The 18813-nt window shown below is 42.8% G+C and overlaps 4 protein-coding genes across 6 annotated transcripts; 2 read left to right on the top strand and 2 right to left on the bottom strand.

The window, feature by feature from the left end:
- Window positions 1–464: 464 nt before the first annotated feature.
- LOC115694364 (uncharacterized) lies at window positions 465–2280 on the top strand. The gene has a single exon (XM_030621492.2). The coding sequence runs from the start codon at window positions 609–611 to the stop codon at window positions 1008–1010; it is 402 nt and encodes a 133-aa protein (XP_030477352.2). The 5' UTR covers window positions 465–608; the 3' UTR covers window positions 1011–2280.
- Window positions 2281–4627: 2347 nt separating this feature from the next.
- On the top strand, window positions 4628–10840 carry LOC115694363 (phytochrome A). Of its 3 annotated transcripts, none has more exons than XM_030621488.2 (5): window positions 4628–5650; window positions 6121–8318; window positions 8560–9376; window positions 9992–10282; window positions 10439–10840. In XM_030621488.2, the coding sequence occupies exons 2-5, from the start codon at window positions 6263–6265 to the stop codon at window positions 10650–10652; spliced, it is 3378 nt and encodes a 1125-aa protein (XP_030477348.2). In that variant the 5' UTR covers window positions 4628–5650; window positions 6121–6262; the 3' UTR covers window positions 10653–10840. The 3 variants fall into 3 exon arrangements, with proteins under 3 accessions (XP_030477348.2, XP_030477350.2, XP_030477351.2); XM_030621490.2 differs by having other exon boundaries at window positions 6112–8318; XM_030621491.2 differs by having other exon boundaries at window positions 4629–5650; window positions 6251–8318.
- Window positions 10841–11490: 650 nt separating this feature from the next.
- On the bottom strand, window positions 11491–14343 carry LOC115694360 (pentatricopeptide repeat-containing protein At3g56550). The gene has a single exon (XM_056304084.1). It carries the CDS (start codon window positions 14237–14239, stop codon window positions 12455–12457), a length of 1785 nt encoding a protein of 594 aa, XP_056160059.1. The 5' UTR covers window positions 14240–14343; the 3' UTR covers window positions 11491–12454.
- Window positions 14344–17430: 3087 nt separating this feature from the next.
- LOC115666172 (germin-like protein 5-1) lies at window positions 17431–18577 on the bottom strand. Its single transcript, XM_030587951.2, has 2 exons — window positions 18428–18577; window positions 17431–18145 (listed from the first exon to the last, which is right to left on the bottom strand). Exons 1-2 carry the CDS (start codon window positions 18549–18551, stop codon window positions 17607–17609), a joined length of 663 nt encoding a protein of 220 aa, XP_030443811.2. The 5' UTR covers window positions 18552–18577; the 3' UTR covers window positions 17431–17606.
- Window positions 18578–18813: the final 236 nt, after the last annotated feature.

The following is an 18813-nucleotide window of genomic DNA, read 5'->3' as shown; positions in this document are numbered from 1 at the left end:
GCGTGAGTACTTTTTTGTTTATCAAAACAAAACCAATAAAGAAATTAATGTCTCAAGACACAAACATAAAATGCTTTTTACTTTTCTTTATCATAATTTGGTGTGCGCCTAACTCTCGCATATGATGCCGATATATATTAATCACAAATCTAATTAGGGTCAAGCCTGAACAGACTATATACGAACTATTTTCATTTTGAGAGTGCTTATCTTATATACATAAATAATATAAAAGAACCATTAAAAAAAGGTTCGACACTGATTTATCTACCCAAAACCGGAATTAAACTAATCAAACTCAAATTTATCCGTCTTACCACCTTTAACCTAAATTAACAAATCAATAATCTGAAAAATTTTAACTCATTTTTTACTCATTTGCAATTATTTTTTTCTCAAAAGTCAGATCAAATCGTTTTTTTTAAATTTTTTTTTATTTTTGGGTCGGCAAAGTCAGACGAAAAAAGCGTTACATTTTTCGGGGGGGAACCTACGCTTCCTCCCTGTCTCTCTCCGTCTCTGTCCGAAGAAGATGCAAGCTTCGACATCGACGCTCGAACGATGAGCACGTCGTTCTTGATCGCCCGAAGGTGGTCCCTGCTCGTTCGATGTCCGCTTCCGACGCCGGCGCCGGCGATCGGAGGAGGAGCGACGGCGGCAATGGCCGCAACTTCACGGTGTCCGGAAAGGTCCCGTCGTTCTCCAGCCTCCTCTCCTCCGCGCGCTGGAGGCGGTCCCGCGCCAAGAACGACGGCGGGGTGTGCGACTCTTGCGGCGGCCCCGTCGCTGCTGGGATGGACTCCGGATCCTCGGGGAAGAAGAGGGTCGTCGGCGGCGGCGGCTGTCTTGGCCGCGCCTTCTGTGTCGGCAGGCCCAGGGCGCTGGAAGCGCCGGTGGCGTCCCGCTCAAGCGACCCCAATGATCCCGCATTCAGTCAGGAGATGATGAGGGCTTCGTTGGAAAAGAACGATTTCTACTCCAAGGAATGCAATCCCCACTTGAGTCGTTGACTTTGGGGGGCGGTCTTGCTTGAGTCACAGTTGATGAGGTTCTGAAAAAAAGTTCGCTTCTTTATTCGGGGTCCTTGGCGGCGGGTAACGGCTGATGAGTTTTAGATTAATTGTGTCTGTGTTTGGGTAATTGATGAATGGATTTGAGTGGTTGGTGGCAATGCGGCATGATTAGGAAGACAGAGGCTCTGAATTTTTTAGATGGTTTTAGTGTACGGTGTCAAATGGTCACTTCGGGTTGATTGTTCAACAGGGAAGCTGAATGTGTAAAGTATGACTACGGAGGGTTGGTTGTTTGAACATTTCAATGACAGCATTATGGGACTAGGAATAATGGGGAAAAGATTTGGTTTGGATGGAATCGAATTCAGTATTAATCGATGATGTTGCGGATCGATTGATGACTGATAGTTTGGATGGAATTCGTTGAAAAAACTTGGTTTGAATGCAATAATGTGTGTAGTGACTTTGAGCTCATGGATTGACGTCAGTGGTGTTGCAAATCGATGATGACTCGTAGTTTCTTCGACAGTTTATTTAGACGGCTTGTCTTTCTGCAATTCAGTGGAGTGGGCACTTACCGAGTTCTTTCGGCAGTTCAATGGATTAAAAACTCACTGAGTTTGGGTTTTCAGTGAGTGGCTTTGAGTGTTTTATGGCAATGCGGCATGAATAGGAAGACAAAGACTATGAATTTTCAGATGGTTTTTGTGTACGGTGCCAAATTGTCACTTGGCTTGATTGTTCATTAGGAGAGGTGAATGTGGAAAATTCGAGTATGAAGGGTCGGCCGGTTTGAACATTTCAGTGCCAGCAGTATGGGAAATAGGAGTCATGGCAAAACATTTGGTACGGATGGAATGAAAGTTAAGTTAAGACTCTTAAGACTTATCCAATTGCCTATGCAAATCAACGAGGCATCCTAATTTCTTCGAACTTCATTAAAACTGCTTGTCTCTCAGCAGTTTGAAGGAGTGGACGAGTTAGATGCAGTTGGGGGGACTACTGGGAAATCGGATGATTTCTTCAAGAAAAAGGGTGTACTCCAGCTTCACTGACGCTGAATTTTTTTATTTGTTTGGTGGTGTGACTTTGATAGTCTGTTGATACCACTTGAAGTATCATGAGACTGGGTGTTTCTGAGAGGAAAAATTTGTTTTTAGTGCCTGTTGTTCTTCCTCCTTTCCCTAAAGAAGAAACAGAAATAGATGTTTTAACGCAATAAACGAGTAAACCATTATGAACATAATAATCTTCTTTTTGGACCTAAGCATCGTGGTGCATTTTATTTATCTAACCTTCATCATCATTGCTGTCCATATTTCCTTGCACGAGTTATTTTTTGTGGTATGTCCAGTTCTTGAGGAATGGGTTATGATGTACCTGGTCCATTCATATGTCTCGTGACTGACGCAACTACATAACTTTCCTACTTATATATCCATATAATTATAGCATGCTCAACTTGACCAATAAAGCAGGAAGTTGAAGTAGAGTTGCTGCTTTATGGTGTTGGGAAAATGCCCTGAAATGCAAAATCGACGAGATGTGTTGGTATAACATTTGTTCTCCTTACTTCTGGGGCACCACTCTTTTACAATCTGCTCTGTATGATGAGTCTATCCGGCCATTTGTTTGGTAAACCACGGATAGTTAATATCAGAACATCTAGTTGTCTTGGGGATTGTGATACATGTAGAGCTTACACCTAGAGCTCCGGTGGATTTTTCATAGATGATCTGATTTTGGTCCTCACGTCCAGAGATGTAGAAGATCTCAAATTCATACATAATGAATTTTCATTGACTGGAGAAAGTTGGTTGACGACTTCATTGAGAACTGCCGTCCTTGTGTATGACATTCTGAAACCGGAAAGTGTTGAAGCAGCTGCTCAGAGAAATCGGTGGATTGAGAATAAAACTTATATTGTGATCACTGCTGGACATCAAGACTTCTCTCAACCTAGAAGTCAACCCAGATTGGCGAAGGCAGGGGAGAGTGATGCAATGATTGCCTAGCAGAATCTTGAACCATGGATTCATCAGTTCAGAGTCTTCAGACACTTAATAATTGAGATTGGAGCACAGAGTCAGTGATTCCCATGCTTATTGATGAGATTGAACACTTTCAGCAGAACGTACAACATGTTTGCTGCCTCTGAGCACCGGACATTGTTGAACATATGCGAAACAAGAAGGATTGCAAGCAAGAAAGATCTGTCCAAGAATGGCTACCGTAATTTGTGTCGAGATACTGGAGCCACTGGATGTTATTCCGGGATACTATTGATCCAAACGTTTTGGTGTTGCTTCTGCTTACCCAAAACAAAGTTCGGCATGCACAGATCTGTCGGTCGGTAAACCTCTCAAAGTGTTTATGTGTTTGGGTCGCCTTGTCCACATATGTCGGTTAAGACGGAAGGGCACAATGATATGAGATTTTCCCCAGTGGGCTGTGTACCAGCAATAAGAAAACGGTGTCTCGCTGTTGGTATTTCAGAATCGTCGCCTAATCGTTACACATGGTTGTAAGTGTTGCAATACTGAAGGTTGGCACAGTGGTTTAAGTTTTTCAATCGACAACCGCACGTGTTTTCCGACTTTCAGCACAAACGAATATCGTGTCTTGCACATACCCATATTTCAAGAGCCAAAAGAAGTACGCAGCCAACAGTTTCCAATGTTGTAAAACGAAAACCGCTTCTTCGTTACCTCCTGCATTTTACATCACGTGTGATTCGATGGATTCATAGGGGACAAGGGAACAGAGAACAAGTGATAAGTGAATATATTAGTTGTAGACTGGACCCTTTAACAGGCATCTCGAGTCACGGCCTGATCAGTGCAATGGCCATCTGAAAAGTGCCGTATGAGGCCTGAAAATGCACTGAACTTCATGCATTCTGCTCTCGGAACTCACTCAAGCAGCAGTTTGGAAATGAGTACACATCCAGGGATCAATCATGATGTGTCCCAACCCTGATATATTTTACTCGAACATGGTCACTTATATCGACAATATAATTCGTGGAAAGCCTTGACAAATTCATGCGCACTGTCCATCTAAATACCGAGAAAATGGAAATATTTCTTGCTCGTGGTCTTACACCACTTGGCTTGACGGTCATGGTACGCGAATCATACGAGGTCCGTGTGTACGTTCAATAGGACTTCAATGTGAGCTATGCTTGACTAGAAAAAAAGGCCACTAAGCTTAAAGCAGAAGATCCTGCGGCGCATGAAAAACGTCGCGAAGTACTGCTTTCAATCTCAACAGGGCAAGAAACCAACGGTAGAGATACCGACTTGACAATGAGACCAGGAGTTCGACCCTGCACGCTCACGCTTTTCCCTAGTTTCGACCCCCATCGAAATCTCAGAAGCTCTATCCAACTCGCCAACTTGTGCAGATGGGTTTCCTCCCAGGTTAAGAAAAATATAATAATCCAGACGGAAGAAAGAGAGAAGAAAAAAGAAGAAGAAGAAGAGAATTGCGAAATGGGGATGGTCGAGTTCAAGATCAAGCTGGTGTTGATTGGCAGGGGACCTGACAAGGGGGGGAGGGGGCACACGTGAGCGCCATAACCCCCCCATTCACTTGCCGGTATTCCTCAAGTCTCCGTACGTGGGGACAGTGCCAGTGCCTATGCCAATGCCAATGCCAAAGAAGGCCATGACCATCTGCAGTTCTGCACCTGAATCAATTCCGATGACAATTAATACTTAAAAAAACCGAAGCCCTGCCCTTCCTTCTTTGCAGCATCAGCCTCCCTCTGTCGTCACGTTTCCTCTCTCTCTCTCCTCCGTCTTTCCGCAACTGGGAGGGGGATGTCTCCGTCCCTCTCATCACATTTTCGTCTCTCTCCTCTGCCTTTCTGCAACTGGGCTTGCATCCCCTTTTCTTATCCTCCCTCCTTTATATTTTAATGATATAGAGGAACCCCACTACGAGTTTTTGTCGCTTGTCCCAAGTGGGCAATCGTAGTGGGTACTGTGTTCTTGGTTTCATTTTCCTCCCTCCTCTCTCCCCTGCTTTTCCCCCCTTTCTTTAATGGGGGGGAGGAATCGGTAGTGATTAAAAATAGAAACTTTATGGTGAGCGCCTGGCTGAGCCTCAGCTAATGAAATCACGAGTTCATGCTAATTATAGCTGGGATCCAGACTCCCTCTTTCTGTCTCTCTATCTCTCTCTCTCTCTCTCTCATCATCCAAACATTGGAACTGTACTACAGTCCTCCCATTTTCTTTAAAATATAGTTTCTTTTTCACTCCTCTGTCTGCCTTGCTGAGTGTTGATTGGATAGAGCTGGAGGGAGATTCATCAAGGGAGAGGTGAAAAATAAAAGAAAGAAAGGAAAATAAAGAGATGGGTGAGTTCGATTTAAGTGGTCCCTTCAAGTATAGTCTTGTGAGAGGAGGGGGACAGAGAAGGCGGTGATCGAGGTCTTGGATTGATAAAATTGTGTTGGAGGGTTTTGTTCTTGTCGTTCAAAAAGGTGTTTCCTCCGCTTCCTGGGATTCTTCAAATTTCCAGGCTCTTCTTGAAGCTGCTCTTCTTTTGGCTACCGTTCTGTTGGGAATGAAAGACTGAGGAGAAAATCTTTCTGCTCTTACTGGACTCCCTTCTCAGAGCTTACCAAGGTGCAAGAACTTCATTTTCTTTTCTAGCTTCGCTAAGTTTGAGGATTGGCTTGTGTTTGTGTTGTAATTGTCTCTACATGTCTGTGTGACTTAGGCACTTGTAGGTTTTATGCTGTTCTGTTTCAGTTGGTAATTCATTTTATGTAGGAACTAGTTTGCTCATTTAGCTGTAGCTGTTGGTCTTTGATCGGTAAGAATTTGCTTAATGAAAGCATAGGGCGTTTGTCATTTATATAGGACATTTTTATCATAACCGTGGGATATCTGTCATCTTGCTCTGCATTTAGTTTACTCTGGAATTCTAAACTGTCTCAAGCTTCAGTTTCCAGTTGAATACGCTCCATAGAACTTAGATCAAATATGGGGTAACCGTTTATCTGACTAGAGAGCTGGAAATGAAATGTTGCACATAGTTTTGCATATCCAGTATTGAAGTACTCTTTTGCTATGTCTTTATGGAGCCTTTTCAGAACATATTGGTATGTGTTTATTATCCATTTGCCAAATCCGACTGGAGTTTGGGCAGAGCAAATTCATGCGGCTACCTGAATCAGGATTTATCAGTTCTTGGAGTTAGTTATATTTTTGTGCTCCGAACAGATTTGATCAGAGATGTCTTCTTCAAGACCCAGCCAATCATCCAGCAACTCAGCGAGGTCGAGGCATAGCGTGAGGATAATTGCTCAAACCACTGTAGATGCTAAGCTGCATGCTGATTTCGAGGAGTCTGGTAGTTCCTTTGACTATTCAAGCTCAGTACGGGTGACGGGTGCCCTGAGTGGAGATCAGCAACCAAGATCCGACAAAGTAACAACGGCTTACCTCCATCAGATACAGAAAGGGAAGACGATCCAGCCATTTGGTTGCCTTTTGGCATTGGATGAGAAAACTTTCAAGGTCACTGCGTACAGTGAGAATGCACCGGAAATGCTGACCATGGTGAGCCACGCAGTTCCAAGCGTTGGGGACCAGCCGGTCCTCGGGATCGGGACCGACGTCAGGACCATATTTACTGCGCCCAGCGCCTCTGCTCTCCATAAGGTCTTTGGATTTGCAGATGTTTCTCTCTTGAATCCCATCTTAGTCCATTGTAAAACTACTGGGAAGCCCTTCTATGGAATTGTCCATAGAGTGACTGGTAGCATAATCATTGATTTCGAACCTGTGAAGCCTTATGAAGTCCCTATGACAGCCGCTGGAGCCTTGCAGTCATATAAGCTTGCGGCCAAAGCCATTGCGCGCTTGCAGTCTTTGCCTAGTGGGAGTATGGAAAGGCTTTGTGACACGATGGTTCAGGAAGTCTTTGAACTAACGGGGTATGACAGGGTTATGGCATATAAGTTCCATGATGATGACCATGGCGAAGTAGTCTCAGAGATAACAAAGCCAGGCCTGGAGCCATATCTGGGTCTGCATTATCCTGCCACGGATATTCCTCAAGCTGCACGGTTTCTGTTCATGAAGAATAAGGTCCGTATGATTGTTGATTGCCGGGCAAAACATGTGAAGGTGCTTCAGGATGAGAATCTGCCCTTTGATCCCACCTTGTGCGGTTCGACCCTGAGGGCCCCACACACTTGTCATTTGCAGTACATGGAAAACATGAACTCTATCGCTTCTTTGGTTATGGCAGTTGTCATCAATGAGGATAACGAAGAAGTCGACGACCCCAACTCTGTGCAGCCTCAAAAGAGAAAGAGACTTTGGGGTCTAGTAGTTTGCCATAACACAACTCCAAGGTTTGTTCCGTTCCCTCTCCGGTATGCCTGTGAGTTTCTTGCCCAGGTGTTTGCTATCCATGTCAACAAGGAGCTTGAGCTAGAAAATCAAATGATCGAGAAAAATATCTTGCGAACCCAGACGCTCTTGTGCGATATGCTGATGCGTGATGCACCTCTAGGCATTGTGTCTCAGACCCCAAATGTGATGGACCTTGTTAAATGTGATGGCGCTGCCCTTCTGTATAAAAGCAAGACATATAAGCTGGGAGTAACTCCGAATGATGCACAATTGCTTGACATCGCATTATGGTTGTCCGAGTACCATATGGATTCCACGGGATTGAGTACAGATAGCTTGTATGACGCAGGATTCCCAGGGGCACTTGCTGTTGGTGACATTGTGTGTGGGATGGCTGCTGTGAGAATAAGTGCAAAGGACATGATTTTCTGGTTCCGCTCACCAACTGCCTCTGAAATTCGCTGGGGTGGAGCAAAGCATGACCCTGGCGAGAAGGACGATAATAGGAAAATGCATCCAAGGTCGTCCTTCAAGGCTTTTCTTGAAGTTGTCAAGACAAGGAGTTTACCTTGGAAAGACTTTGAGATGGATGCAATCCACTCGCTGCAGCTTATCTTGAGGAACGCCTTAAAAGAAAATGAAGCGATTGACATGAACACCTCAACCATCCATACGAGGCTTAATGACCTTAAAATTGAAGGGATTCAAGAATTGGAAGCAGTGACAAGTGAGATGGTCCGTCTGATTGAAACAGCCACAGTACCGATACTGGCTGTCAATGCTGATGGGCTGGTTAATGGTTGGAATACAAAAATTGCTGAGCTAACTGGTCTGTCTGTTGAGAAAGCATTAGGGAAGCATTTGCTCACACTGGTGGACGATTCTTCTGTTGATATAGTAAAGAAAATGCTACACATGGCATTACATGGTATGTCCAACTCTGAGTTTCAATATCAAATGTCGTGATTTCAGGGTGCATGTTTTGGTAGTGTACTTCTTTGGGCTGATGGCCGATGGCATTTCTAATGCAAAGATATTGTGCTTGTTTGTGGAATCAGCATGTGTCCTTGGCAAAGGGGGATGCACGTCATCTTAAATTAATTCTTTCTTTGTGCTTGGATATTAAGTAAGTACGGTTAATTACATTGTTCTACCTTCTTTCATCGCAGGCAAGGAAGAGAAGAATATCCAGTTTGAGATTAAAACACATGATTCTAGAGCTGACTCTGGCCCGATCAGCTTAGTTGCGAATGCCTGCGCTAGCAGGGACATTCAAGAAAATGTCGTGGGTGTGTGTTTTGTCGCTCAGGACATTACTGGTCAGAAAATGGTCATGGACAAGTTCACTCGAATCGAAGGTGACTACAAAGCGATTGTGCAAAATCCGAACCCCTTGATACCCCCGATTTTCGGAACAGATGAATTTGGCTGGTGCTCTGAGTGGAATCCAGCTATGGCAAAATTGACCGGGTGGAAACGGGAAGAAATAATAGATAAAATGCTACTGGGGGAGGTTTTTGGCATGCACATGGCATGCTGTCGTCTCAAGAATCAAGAAGCTTTTGTTAATCTTGGCGTAGTGCTTAATGGTGCTATGACTGGCAAAGAGCCGGAGAAGGTTCCGTTTGGATTCTTTGCTCGGGGTGGGAAGTTTGTGGACTGCCTACTATGCGTGAGCAAGAAATTTGACGGAGAGGGTTCGGGGACTGGAATTTTTTGCTTCTTGCAGCTCGCAAGTCAAGAGCTGCAGCGGGCGCTTCATCTCCAACGGTTAACTGAACAAACTGCCTTGAAAAGGTTAAAACAATTAGCTTACATGAAAAGGCAGATTCGAAACCCTCTCTCCGGGATAATGTTTTCTCGCAAAATGCTGGAGGGTACTGAGTTAGGACTAGAACAGAAGCTGTTGCTACATACTAGTGCTCAATGCCAAAGCCAGCTGGGCAAGATCCTTGATGACTCAGATCTGGATAGCATCATTGATGGGTATGATCACTCGATACACATAAATAGTGTCTGAGCACATTTCATTTTGCAATCTCATAGCTCATCCAGTGTAGAATGTTTTCATGCTTCGAAATCTCTACTTTACCTTGTGTTCTTGTTTGCTTGGAAGGATAGATTTCAAAATATTCACTTTTCAGGGGAGATAAAGATAAGAAACACACAAGGCTTGAGTCTAATTTCTTTCAGAAGCACTATCTGGTGGTTGTCTTTTCCTTACCTTCTGGTGGTGTAATGATTTGTTCTTTCTCTGGTCATTGATGAGTTTGCCTTTTCTCCTTCTTTGAATGAAAATATGTAGCGGTGATTGAATCAAACCTACTGAAGCTTAGACTGCTCTGATATGTTGAGATGTGTTTTTCCCATATGGTTATATTGCTGTGTCCGGTATTGGGTGGGGATGTATTTATCACCAAGTATACTGTCTCTCAAAAGTAGCGAAGTTTAGATACATAATTGATGCAATGAAGGAAGATTGAAAAGATTGGTCCCGTCCTGTTTTCTAATTCTGTATTTCCATTTGGTGAGCTGATAGCTTTAGTGTGTCATTCTTTTTCCCCTTTTCTGTTAGCTAATTCCTTATTTCTTTCTCAACAGATACTTGGAATTGGAAATGGTTGAGTTTACTCTCCACCAAGTCTTGGTGGCTTCCACGAGTCAAGTCATGATAAAAAGCAATGGAAAGGGTGTACGAATTGTCAATGATGCAACGGAAGAAGCCATGACCGAAACTTTATACGGGGATAGTCTCAGGCTTCAACAGGTCTTGGCGGATTTCTTGTCGATATCAGTTAACTACACCCCAACAGGAAGCCAACTTGTTATTGCAGCTCGTTTGACCAAAGATCACTTAGGAGAATCTGTTCAACTTGCGCACCTGGAGCTAAGGTACTGGAGACATTCTGTTCTCAAGTTAACTCATGTACACCTGTGTTTATACACGCAATTCTCTGTTTATATTAGTTGGCAATGGATGGCCAGAAATTGAAATTGTGCACCCTGTTTCAAACAAATTTTGCAATTTAATACTTCAATTTGAATCAGATTGACCTATGCTGGTGGTGGGGTACCGGAAACGTTGTTGAACCAGATGTTTGAAAATGATGGAGAGATATCTGAGGAAGGCATCAGCCTGCTTATCAGCAGAAAGTTGGTGAAGCTAATGAACGGAGATGTGCAGTACCTGAGGGAAGCTGGAAAATCCACCTTCATCATATCTGTTGAACTTGCTGTAGCTAATAAGCCGGGTCTAGTTTGAAGGGAAAAAATAAGATGTGCAATCGTTCTGTACAGCTGAACGATGAGACTGCATGTCATGTCATGTACCGTGCTTCTAGTGAAGGTTTATTTTTCTTGTTTTCTCCAGCCTGTTGCAAGTGAATTGAACTCCTTTTGACTCTGATGTCCTTTTTTCTTCTAAGGATCATTTAAGGTTTATCAGGAAAACCCTGTGTTTATGGTTTCCGGTTTTGTTGCTGTGAGGAAAGAAGAGAAGGGGATGTCTAAGGGTTGACTATTGCAAAACATTCTGTTTTCGTTGCTGTTAAAGTTTGGTTGTGAAAGATGGCCGTGGCTTTTTGGTGAATTACAAAGAAACAAAAGAAGCATGACAAGACTTTTTGCGAAATCAGAGTTATAGGTACTCAAATTTCTCATGCGCGCCTAATGTATGTTTCGTACTTACAAACCTCCACAGGTAAGTTAATGACTTTCAGAACTGTAGAACAAGTTGTACACGAAATGCACGATACAGGTTCTTGCACCTATAGAGCCAATATGCCAGTTCAACAATTCTGTCTAGGCAACTTTTAGAACTGTTGGCGGAACCTAATTGTGAGTTCGGCCTCCTCTCGCATCTCCAGAAGCATACCACTGAGAAATGCCTGTAAAAGTTCTCACCAAACTTGACTTGTCCTGACGCACAGTTATGCGCTATTTTTACTTTTGTTGACATACAAGCTTCAATGTATTCATGATTGTTATTGTCATAATTCAGAAGTCATGGGTATATCGTTGAATAGCATACGTATCAAAGTTCTTTTCTCAGCATGTAACGGTGACACACAAACGTTAATGAAACGGCACAGGAGAACATGCTGAATATGTATATGAGAAGCACCCATCTCTGCTCATACATATTTATTTTCAGATTATCTCCTCTGAGTTTACAATGAAAATCAAGACAGGCAGGCAAAAGACCCAAATGTGATCGGTCAATTTAATTTCCTGAGAGCCTTTCGAGCTTGGTTTGTTCTTGAGCTGGGATGATGGGATCTATGAAATGGTCCAGAAATTCAGGAGCTCCAGCAGTAAGGAAATCCATGTCTTCATAAGCCACCATATATAAAGCTAGTTAGAGCATGCATTCTGCATAAGCTCCCCGAGAAATTTCATCGTTTCATTGAGCTGGTCAGTCTAGTTGATGAACTGGTACATTAAGCTGTACCAGGTTGGAGGAAAGCATCTGCAACTGATGTCAATATGCGACTTACACCGAGATATTAAGTCTAGGGCTTGTACAGTGGTCATACTTGAATAAAAAGGTGCAGCAGGGAGCAGGCTAGCCAGGATAACATAAACTCAATCGGTTTAAGCGTTTACTTTTTTTTTTTGGTAAAGCGCATTTAGATTTCGCCCATTTTATTGTATTCAGGAACTCATTAGAAGATAGCAAGTCACAGACGAGGACAGAGTCACAGACCCATGGACTGTCCTCGACGTATGATAATTTGACATTTCTGTCACATTGGAAGTTGCAATGTGAAATACTGAAAACCAAAGTGCGACCAATTGATGGAAGTGATCCATATGTATTTGAATATAAACTTTCACGACATCAGACTTCCATCTTGATTATGGTTCTGCATCATATATGTCAGACAACATCCTTGATAATGTAATGAAGCTTGAGCTTCAGCTGCGTCTCCTTGGCAAAATCTTTTTAGCCAAGAGTGGGCCAAGTAGCTGCAATTTTGAGTAGTCCTTGCTCCTAGGCTTCTTCCATACGTGTTATCTTTTTCCCTTTTAATGTTAAAGGTAATCAATCACAATGCTCGGTTTTCACCAGTACTCCTTGCAGGAACATACTCCACCCCTGAAATGATGAAATCTAACTCGATCCCTCACAATAATTTCTCGACTAAATGCTTGTGAGACAAACTTCGCAAATGAGTGGCAGTCTCTGCATATCCTCAGATTCTTCACTATCCGGAGGTTAGTTTCATCAGGAGTTCTCGACAATCCAAAAGTAATTGCCAGTTTCTCGCTGTGATATTTACTGGAGGACTCCAGATGCCCTTCACATTTTAAGTCAGGCATGGTCACTTGAAACTTACTATTCACATAACCAGCCAAACTGGCCCTGTAAATTACTTCCTCTAACTTACGATAGATTTCGTCTCGATCAGGATGTGACTGGTCATCCACAAAAAATCTATGTACCCGGTTGCCAATTTCAATCCAGCTCCAACCAGGAGTCGTCCTAATTCCTTGGCTTTTGATCAACCTTCTCATTCTTGCAACACCTTGCTTGTCATTGCATTCAGCATATATTGTAGCAAGAAGTATACAGTCCCCTGCATTACATGCTCCAAGCTGGACCAGATTCTTAATGGCAACCTCCCCTATGCGCGCATTTTGGTGGATCTTGCAAGAACCTAGAAGAGTTCGCCAAATGACAGGATCAACCAGAAAAGGAGAGGTTTTTATGATTTCTAGCGCCTTTTCAAGCTTCCCAGCACGTCCATACAAATCAACCATGCATCCATAATGCTTAATTTCTGGCTTTAAGTTGAACTTATAGCTCATCATATGGAAAAACTGAACACCCTTGTCCACTAGGCCTTGGTGGCTACAGCCTGACAACAATCCTAGAAATGTGATGGAGCTCGGCCAAGCACCTTCTCTCAACATCTGCCTGAAGAATAGGATGGCTTCATCCGCACACCCATTCACTCCATACGCGGTGATCATAGAGTTCCACGTGAAAACATCCCGTTTCGACATCCCATTAAAGACGGAAAGAGCCCCGGCCAAGTCACCACATTTCCCATACAGGTCGATAAGAGCATTTGCAACATAAATGTTCCCCAAAAATCCCTCTCGGCTAGCTCTCCTATGCAATTCAACACCCACATTCAACGCCCCCACGTGAGCGCAGCACGAGAGCAATCCCACCAACGTGAAGCCATCGACATCCACATTCTCTTTCCTCATCCGACGGTACAACCCCAGGGCCTCATGGTGCAGACCAGCCTGAGAGCAACAGGAGATCATGCAATTCCAAGAAACCAAGTCCCTCTCGGACATACCTTCAAACACCTTCCGCGCGACCTCAACCAACCCATTCCCCGCGTAACACCGCATCAGGTTCGTGCACACCACGACATCCATCTCATAACCAGATCGAATCACGGTCCCATGAATCTCTCCGCACTTCCTTTCATTCCCAACTCTCTCGCACGCCTTGAGGGCGAACGAGAAAGAGTAGCCGTCGGGGCAAGAAAAGGACGACGACCCAAGCATGCCGTTGTAGTAAAGAAGGGCCTCCAGAGGAGATGGGCCGACGGCAAAGCCCCTGATGATGGAGCTCCAATCGTGGGTCTGCGGGCATTCGATGCGGTCGAACAGGATCCGGGCATAGGCCAAGCAACCGGAGACGGAGACCGCGCAGAAGCGGAGGAGCTTGCCCGAGATGGAGGGGTTGCTCTGGAGGCCGTGGACGAAGACCTGCGCGTGGATGGTCTTGAGCCTCCGGAGGCTGTTGCATCCTTGCAGGAGGGCGAGGATCGTGTCCGCGGTTGACATGCCAACATGGTCCGACACGATGCTGAGCCGAGCGTGCATCGAAACTCAAAAGGACTGATCGTATTTGCTCATATTGATCTTGTGTACTACCAATAACGTATGTAACTTGGCTTTGTCAGCTAGAGAATTAATCGAATCCACATGATCATTGGATAAAAAGAGTTCGATTTTGAAAGAGATATATAGTCAGTCGAGCCGTGCCACGAGCTAGAAAGCCTGACATATGGATTGTAAAAGGGTGCGCAATGATAAACCGAATTTTTTTGATTGGATAGATGCATCGCGGCCATCTAGTTTTCAGGACCCACAAAATGGACGTCCGGAGTGGGCTCAAGTCCATATAAGAATTTCTCAAATGGGGTTAATACCACGAAAAATTGCAAACTGGTACACTTGTGATAAATTTACAAAAAATTAATTTTTTGACTACAAAAAACCCCAAACTGGTACACCTGTAATAAATTTACTCAAAACTAACTTTTTGATAACCAAAAACTCCAAAACTGATACACCCGTGATAAATTTATCATATGTTAGTTTTCGTCAAATTTTACCATTAAATTTTCTGACATGGATGATACATGATGAAGTGGTATGGTGACATATCTATAGGGTTAATATCACGAAAACCCCCAAATTAGTACAGTCAATTTATCACAAGTATACAGCTTTGGAGTTTTTCGTGGTATTTACCCTGTGGATTTCAACTTGGACTTGCCACATCACCATATGTCATACAAGTCGGCAAATTTAATAGTAAACTTTGACGAAAGCTAACGAAGAGTAAATTTGTCACAGATATACCGATTTTGGATTTTTGGTGGTAAAAAAGTTAATTTATGGTAAATTTGTTAAAAGTGTACTAGTTTGGGGTTTTTGGTAGTAAAAAAATTAGTTTGGGATCAATTTATCACAAATGTATCAGTTTGAGATTTTTCATGGTATTAACCCTTATCCAATTACACAGGCACGTGTTGGGTTATGCGTCGAGAGGCCGGGGCGATGACAACAAGGACATGACACGGGAGTTTTTGGTATCATTAAGTCGATACTCATCCCTAAAGTTGATCACTCCCTAAAGTTGATCACTCGAGTGCTCCTTTCGCGGGCTTTGCACATGTTTTATTGGGCAAGATCCTCGCATGTCCTAACTTAATATAATCTTATCGGGTTTTTGCTTTACTAAAAAGAAAAAAAAATTTAATACGGTCGATGTTCAGTCCTAAATGAGTTGAGTTGCATAAGAAAGAGAGTGGAATCTAATTTGCCAGCTTATCCCGATCAAGTTGAATACAATAATTAGTCAATGCCTACGCCATGATCGCTAAGTTTTGTTTTTGTGAACATTAATTGAGGTTGATGCGTGAGCGGTTTAATTTAGTAGTTTCTTAATCGATGCTGAAAAACAAGTTTAGAAATAAGCAGGATTGAGACGCTGGAACGAGTTGCTGTCACATTCTGTTTACTGTTTCGTGATGTAATGTGAATTTCTTCTCATTCCCCCCACAGCATATTTGGGCGTTGAACTGTCAATTGACAAAATCAACAAAGCATATATAGAGGCATGTGGGAATAGTAAAGGAAAATATTTTAGATAAAGTCGTTTTCGAGGAAAATGGTTAGATTTTTTTTTTTATAGTTGGTAATATGTTGAAAATCATTTAAAATTCTAGAAGAATCTATTAAGCGTTGTGGTAAGAGACTAGTTACGCTTGGGAAAATGATTTTTTTCTAGTAAGAATGGGGAATTCATTTTCCTAATTATACGTGTGGGTGTTTTCTTTTGATCGTGAATGTTTTTCGATTGGCTAATCATTATCAACGAACCAAAACACGTGAAAGTTCGGAAAACTAATTTATGAAAAGCTCTTCTAGTGAAACAAACACACACTTAGTAAGTCCCTAATCGAGACTTGCACATTCAATAAGTATAAATCTCGCAATCATCTCTCTAATCTAATCATTCTTTTGAGATTTGATTATCGAACAGCAGTTTTGATAGGAGAAAACCCATTAATCATAAGGTCGATTGCTCTTTAACCTTGATCAGACCGGAAAGATAAATTTAGTATGGAAATCAGAAGATAAACTTACATTTCCATTAATAGCTTTACATTGCAATTAACAAAAAAAGAAAAAAAAAACATATTCTTGAGGGTATTAATAGTGAATTAGAAAGGGAAGCATGAAATGCTTTGTGGGATGTTGGAATATGTTCCACTTGGCACTTTTGCCAAGGGATTATTGTGGACCAATCTTTACAATCTCACCAAACAATGCGCGGATAATCACGATTATGTAAGGGAAGATTTAGTAATACGTATAACACACCTTAATTTGAATGCTTCCTGATGATCAACCTCCTTCAATTGTCAGCCGTTGGCCAAAAATGGGCAGTGGAAGCAAATTTTGATGTTGACACAATCGCATCGATTGATGTGAATATTTATTTTTGTTATTTTATGTTTAGCGTTATGTTTCTCTTGCGAAAATTCACGTCGACTTCAGCTTTCAAAAGAATATAACGAATACAGTCTTAGACTTGGAACTGTGCGAGCAGTATATGAATTAGCCCATGAGATCGGGATCTAATCAAATGATGTCCGGAGCTGTCAATTCAATGGCGAAAATTCTTGCTTCTTCCCTCTAATTTTCACAAGCATCTTTGGCGTTTGACTTACTAAAGCTACCCCGGTCCTACTTGAGTTTCTGATAGCTACAGCTTATCTGAAAATGAGAGGTCGAAGATATTTGGCAACTATTCAGCTCCTTAAGCTACTTTGGTTAATGATTAAATCTAACTTAATTACCTAAAAGCCCACACACATATGTACTCACGGGTTTCACAATTTTCGCGTAAATCTAGAGGTACTAATTAAATAATGTCGCGAACTACTCAAAGGCCCGGTCAGATTTTACATCGATATTGAACAGATTTGGATAGAATTAGATCAATTTATCACAAATTTTGAGTCCCTTGATCGCGATTTGCCACTATGATTATCTACTTATGCCTTACCAAAGTTGCAACTTTCCATATGCAAAGCTGATTTAAGTTTAGCTAGTTCACCAGATCCTGTTCAAGGACAAGATAGAGAGGAAAGAGCCAAGTTATAATTTGTTTGATTAGTGAGACAGGTTGGAGCAGGTATTTTTTTTATATACGTATTAGATAAGATCATACAAATAGAAAAATTTGCTAAGGAAGCCCTAAACCTTTTTCTGGCGGCTCAAAACCTCTTTTATTCAATAAAAAGGGTACAAAAAGATCACAAACGTTGGGTTATTGAAACCAACAAAGATAACAATTTTCAGAGGAGCAGAATCGAAATTGCAATGTCAAACTTGATTTTATTTTAGGGCCAAATCAAACTTGAATTGACGTGTCTGGAGTTTAACAAGGAGACTAGCTCTTGGGGGCAAGCTTAGCCTTGATCATCTCAACCTGCTGAGCGTCAATCTGGAATGCCATGGCCAACACGTCGTCGGGCACTGGAGGCGTGGCCGCAAACAGTGTGGTTGCGATGGCTTGAACCCCTGGCAATTGGCTGTTGAATGCTGCGATGACGGCCGCAGGGGCGTCCATGACGTTCTTTTGGAAGTGGACCAAACCCCTAGGGAACACAAAGATCTCGCCCGCCTTGATAGTCTTAGCGACGAGGACGTTAGCGGTGGTTATGAATCCGATGTATAGTTCTCCATAGAGCACGAACACCATCTCGGTGGCTCGTGGGTGGGTGTGGGGCGGGTTGAGGCCGTAAGGAGCATAGTCGATGCGGGCTAGGGACACGCCGAGGGTGTTGAGGCCTGGGATCTCCTCGACATTGGCCGCGGTCACTAGAGAGCCTAAGGTGTTGTTGGTGAGTCCGGGTTTGGCCAGCCCGGCGAAGAAGAAGTCCGTTTCGTTGAAAGTCGCTTTGCACGGGAATCCATTGACCTTCACTTCTGTTCATCGCAAATGCATGAATCAGACAATGACTTAAACGTGCATATTATTTGATCCATGAGATAAAATAATGAGCGCCATACTAACTTCAAAAACAGTTTGGCTAATGAGAAAAGAAAGAGTAGCGTTACATAGTTCCTGTCATGGAGAAGTACAGGAGAAAACAGGTCATATACATGTTAGAATTAACATCTAGGGTTTATTGATACTGGTCTGCAGTCGTCGGCAGTTTAAGAAGAAGACTATAAGAAACGCGCATAGATAAGCATGTATGCTCTTACTGGAAGCGAGATCGGCGACGCAGACATCTTGGAGCATGTCAGGATCAGCAGAAACCACGCCCAAGAAGACGGCGAAGCTCATGACTGTAACAACAGTAGCCACCATTCTTGGACCAATCTCCATTGCTAATGGCGTGCAAGAGGGAAGTGAAGAAGAAGGCTTCAATGGGCAAGTGATATCTTCTTCTCAGCTTGGAGGGAAGTATTTATAGGGGAGATATAGGACATACCAGGCGTTTACTTTTGAATGCAGCTATAAGCTCAAACTGCAGAGCGTGAAACATGCCTATTGGCCTCAAAGAAAAAGCCTTCTCAGACACAATAGATAATTCATTACCGACTATTGGAGAGGAGAAAAATAGCTTAAAATTTTTGTAATGATTAAA

Source organism: Syzygium oleosum, unplaced genomic scaffold (assembly GCF_021117445.2).
Source record: "Syzygium oleosum isolate NSW1041296 unplaced genomic scaffold, Sole_v2.1 Sole_v2.30, whole genome shotgun sequence".
NCBI lineage: Eukaryota > Viridiplantae > Streptophyta > Magnoliopsida > Myrtales > Myrtaceae > Syzygium > Syzygium oleosum.
The sequence above is the reverse complement of the archived record's forward strand: the minus strand, read 5'-3'. Positions and strand labels throughout refer to the sequence as shown.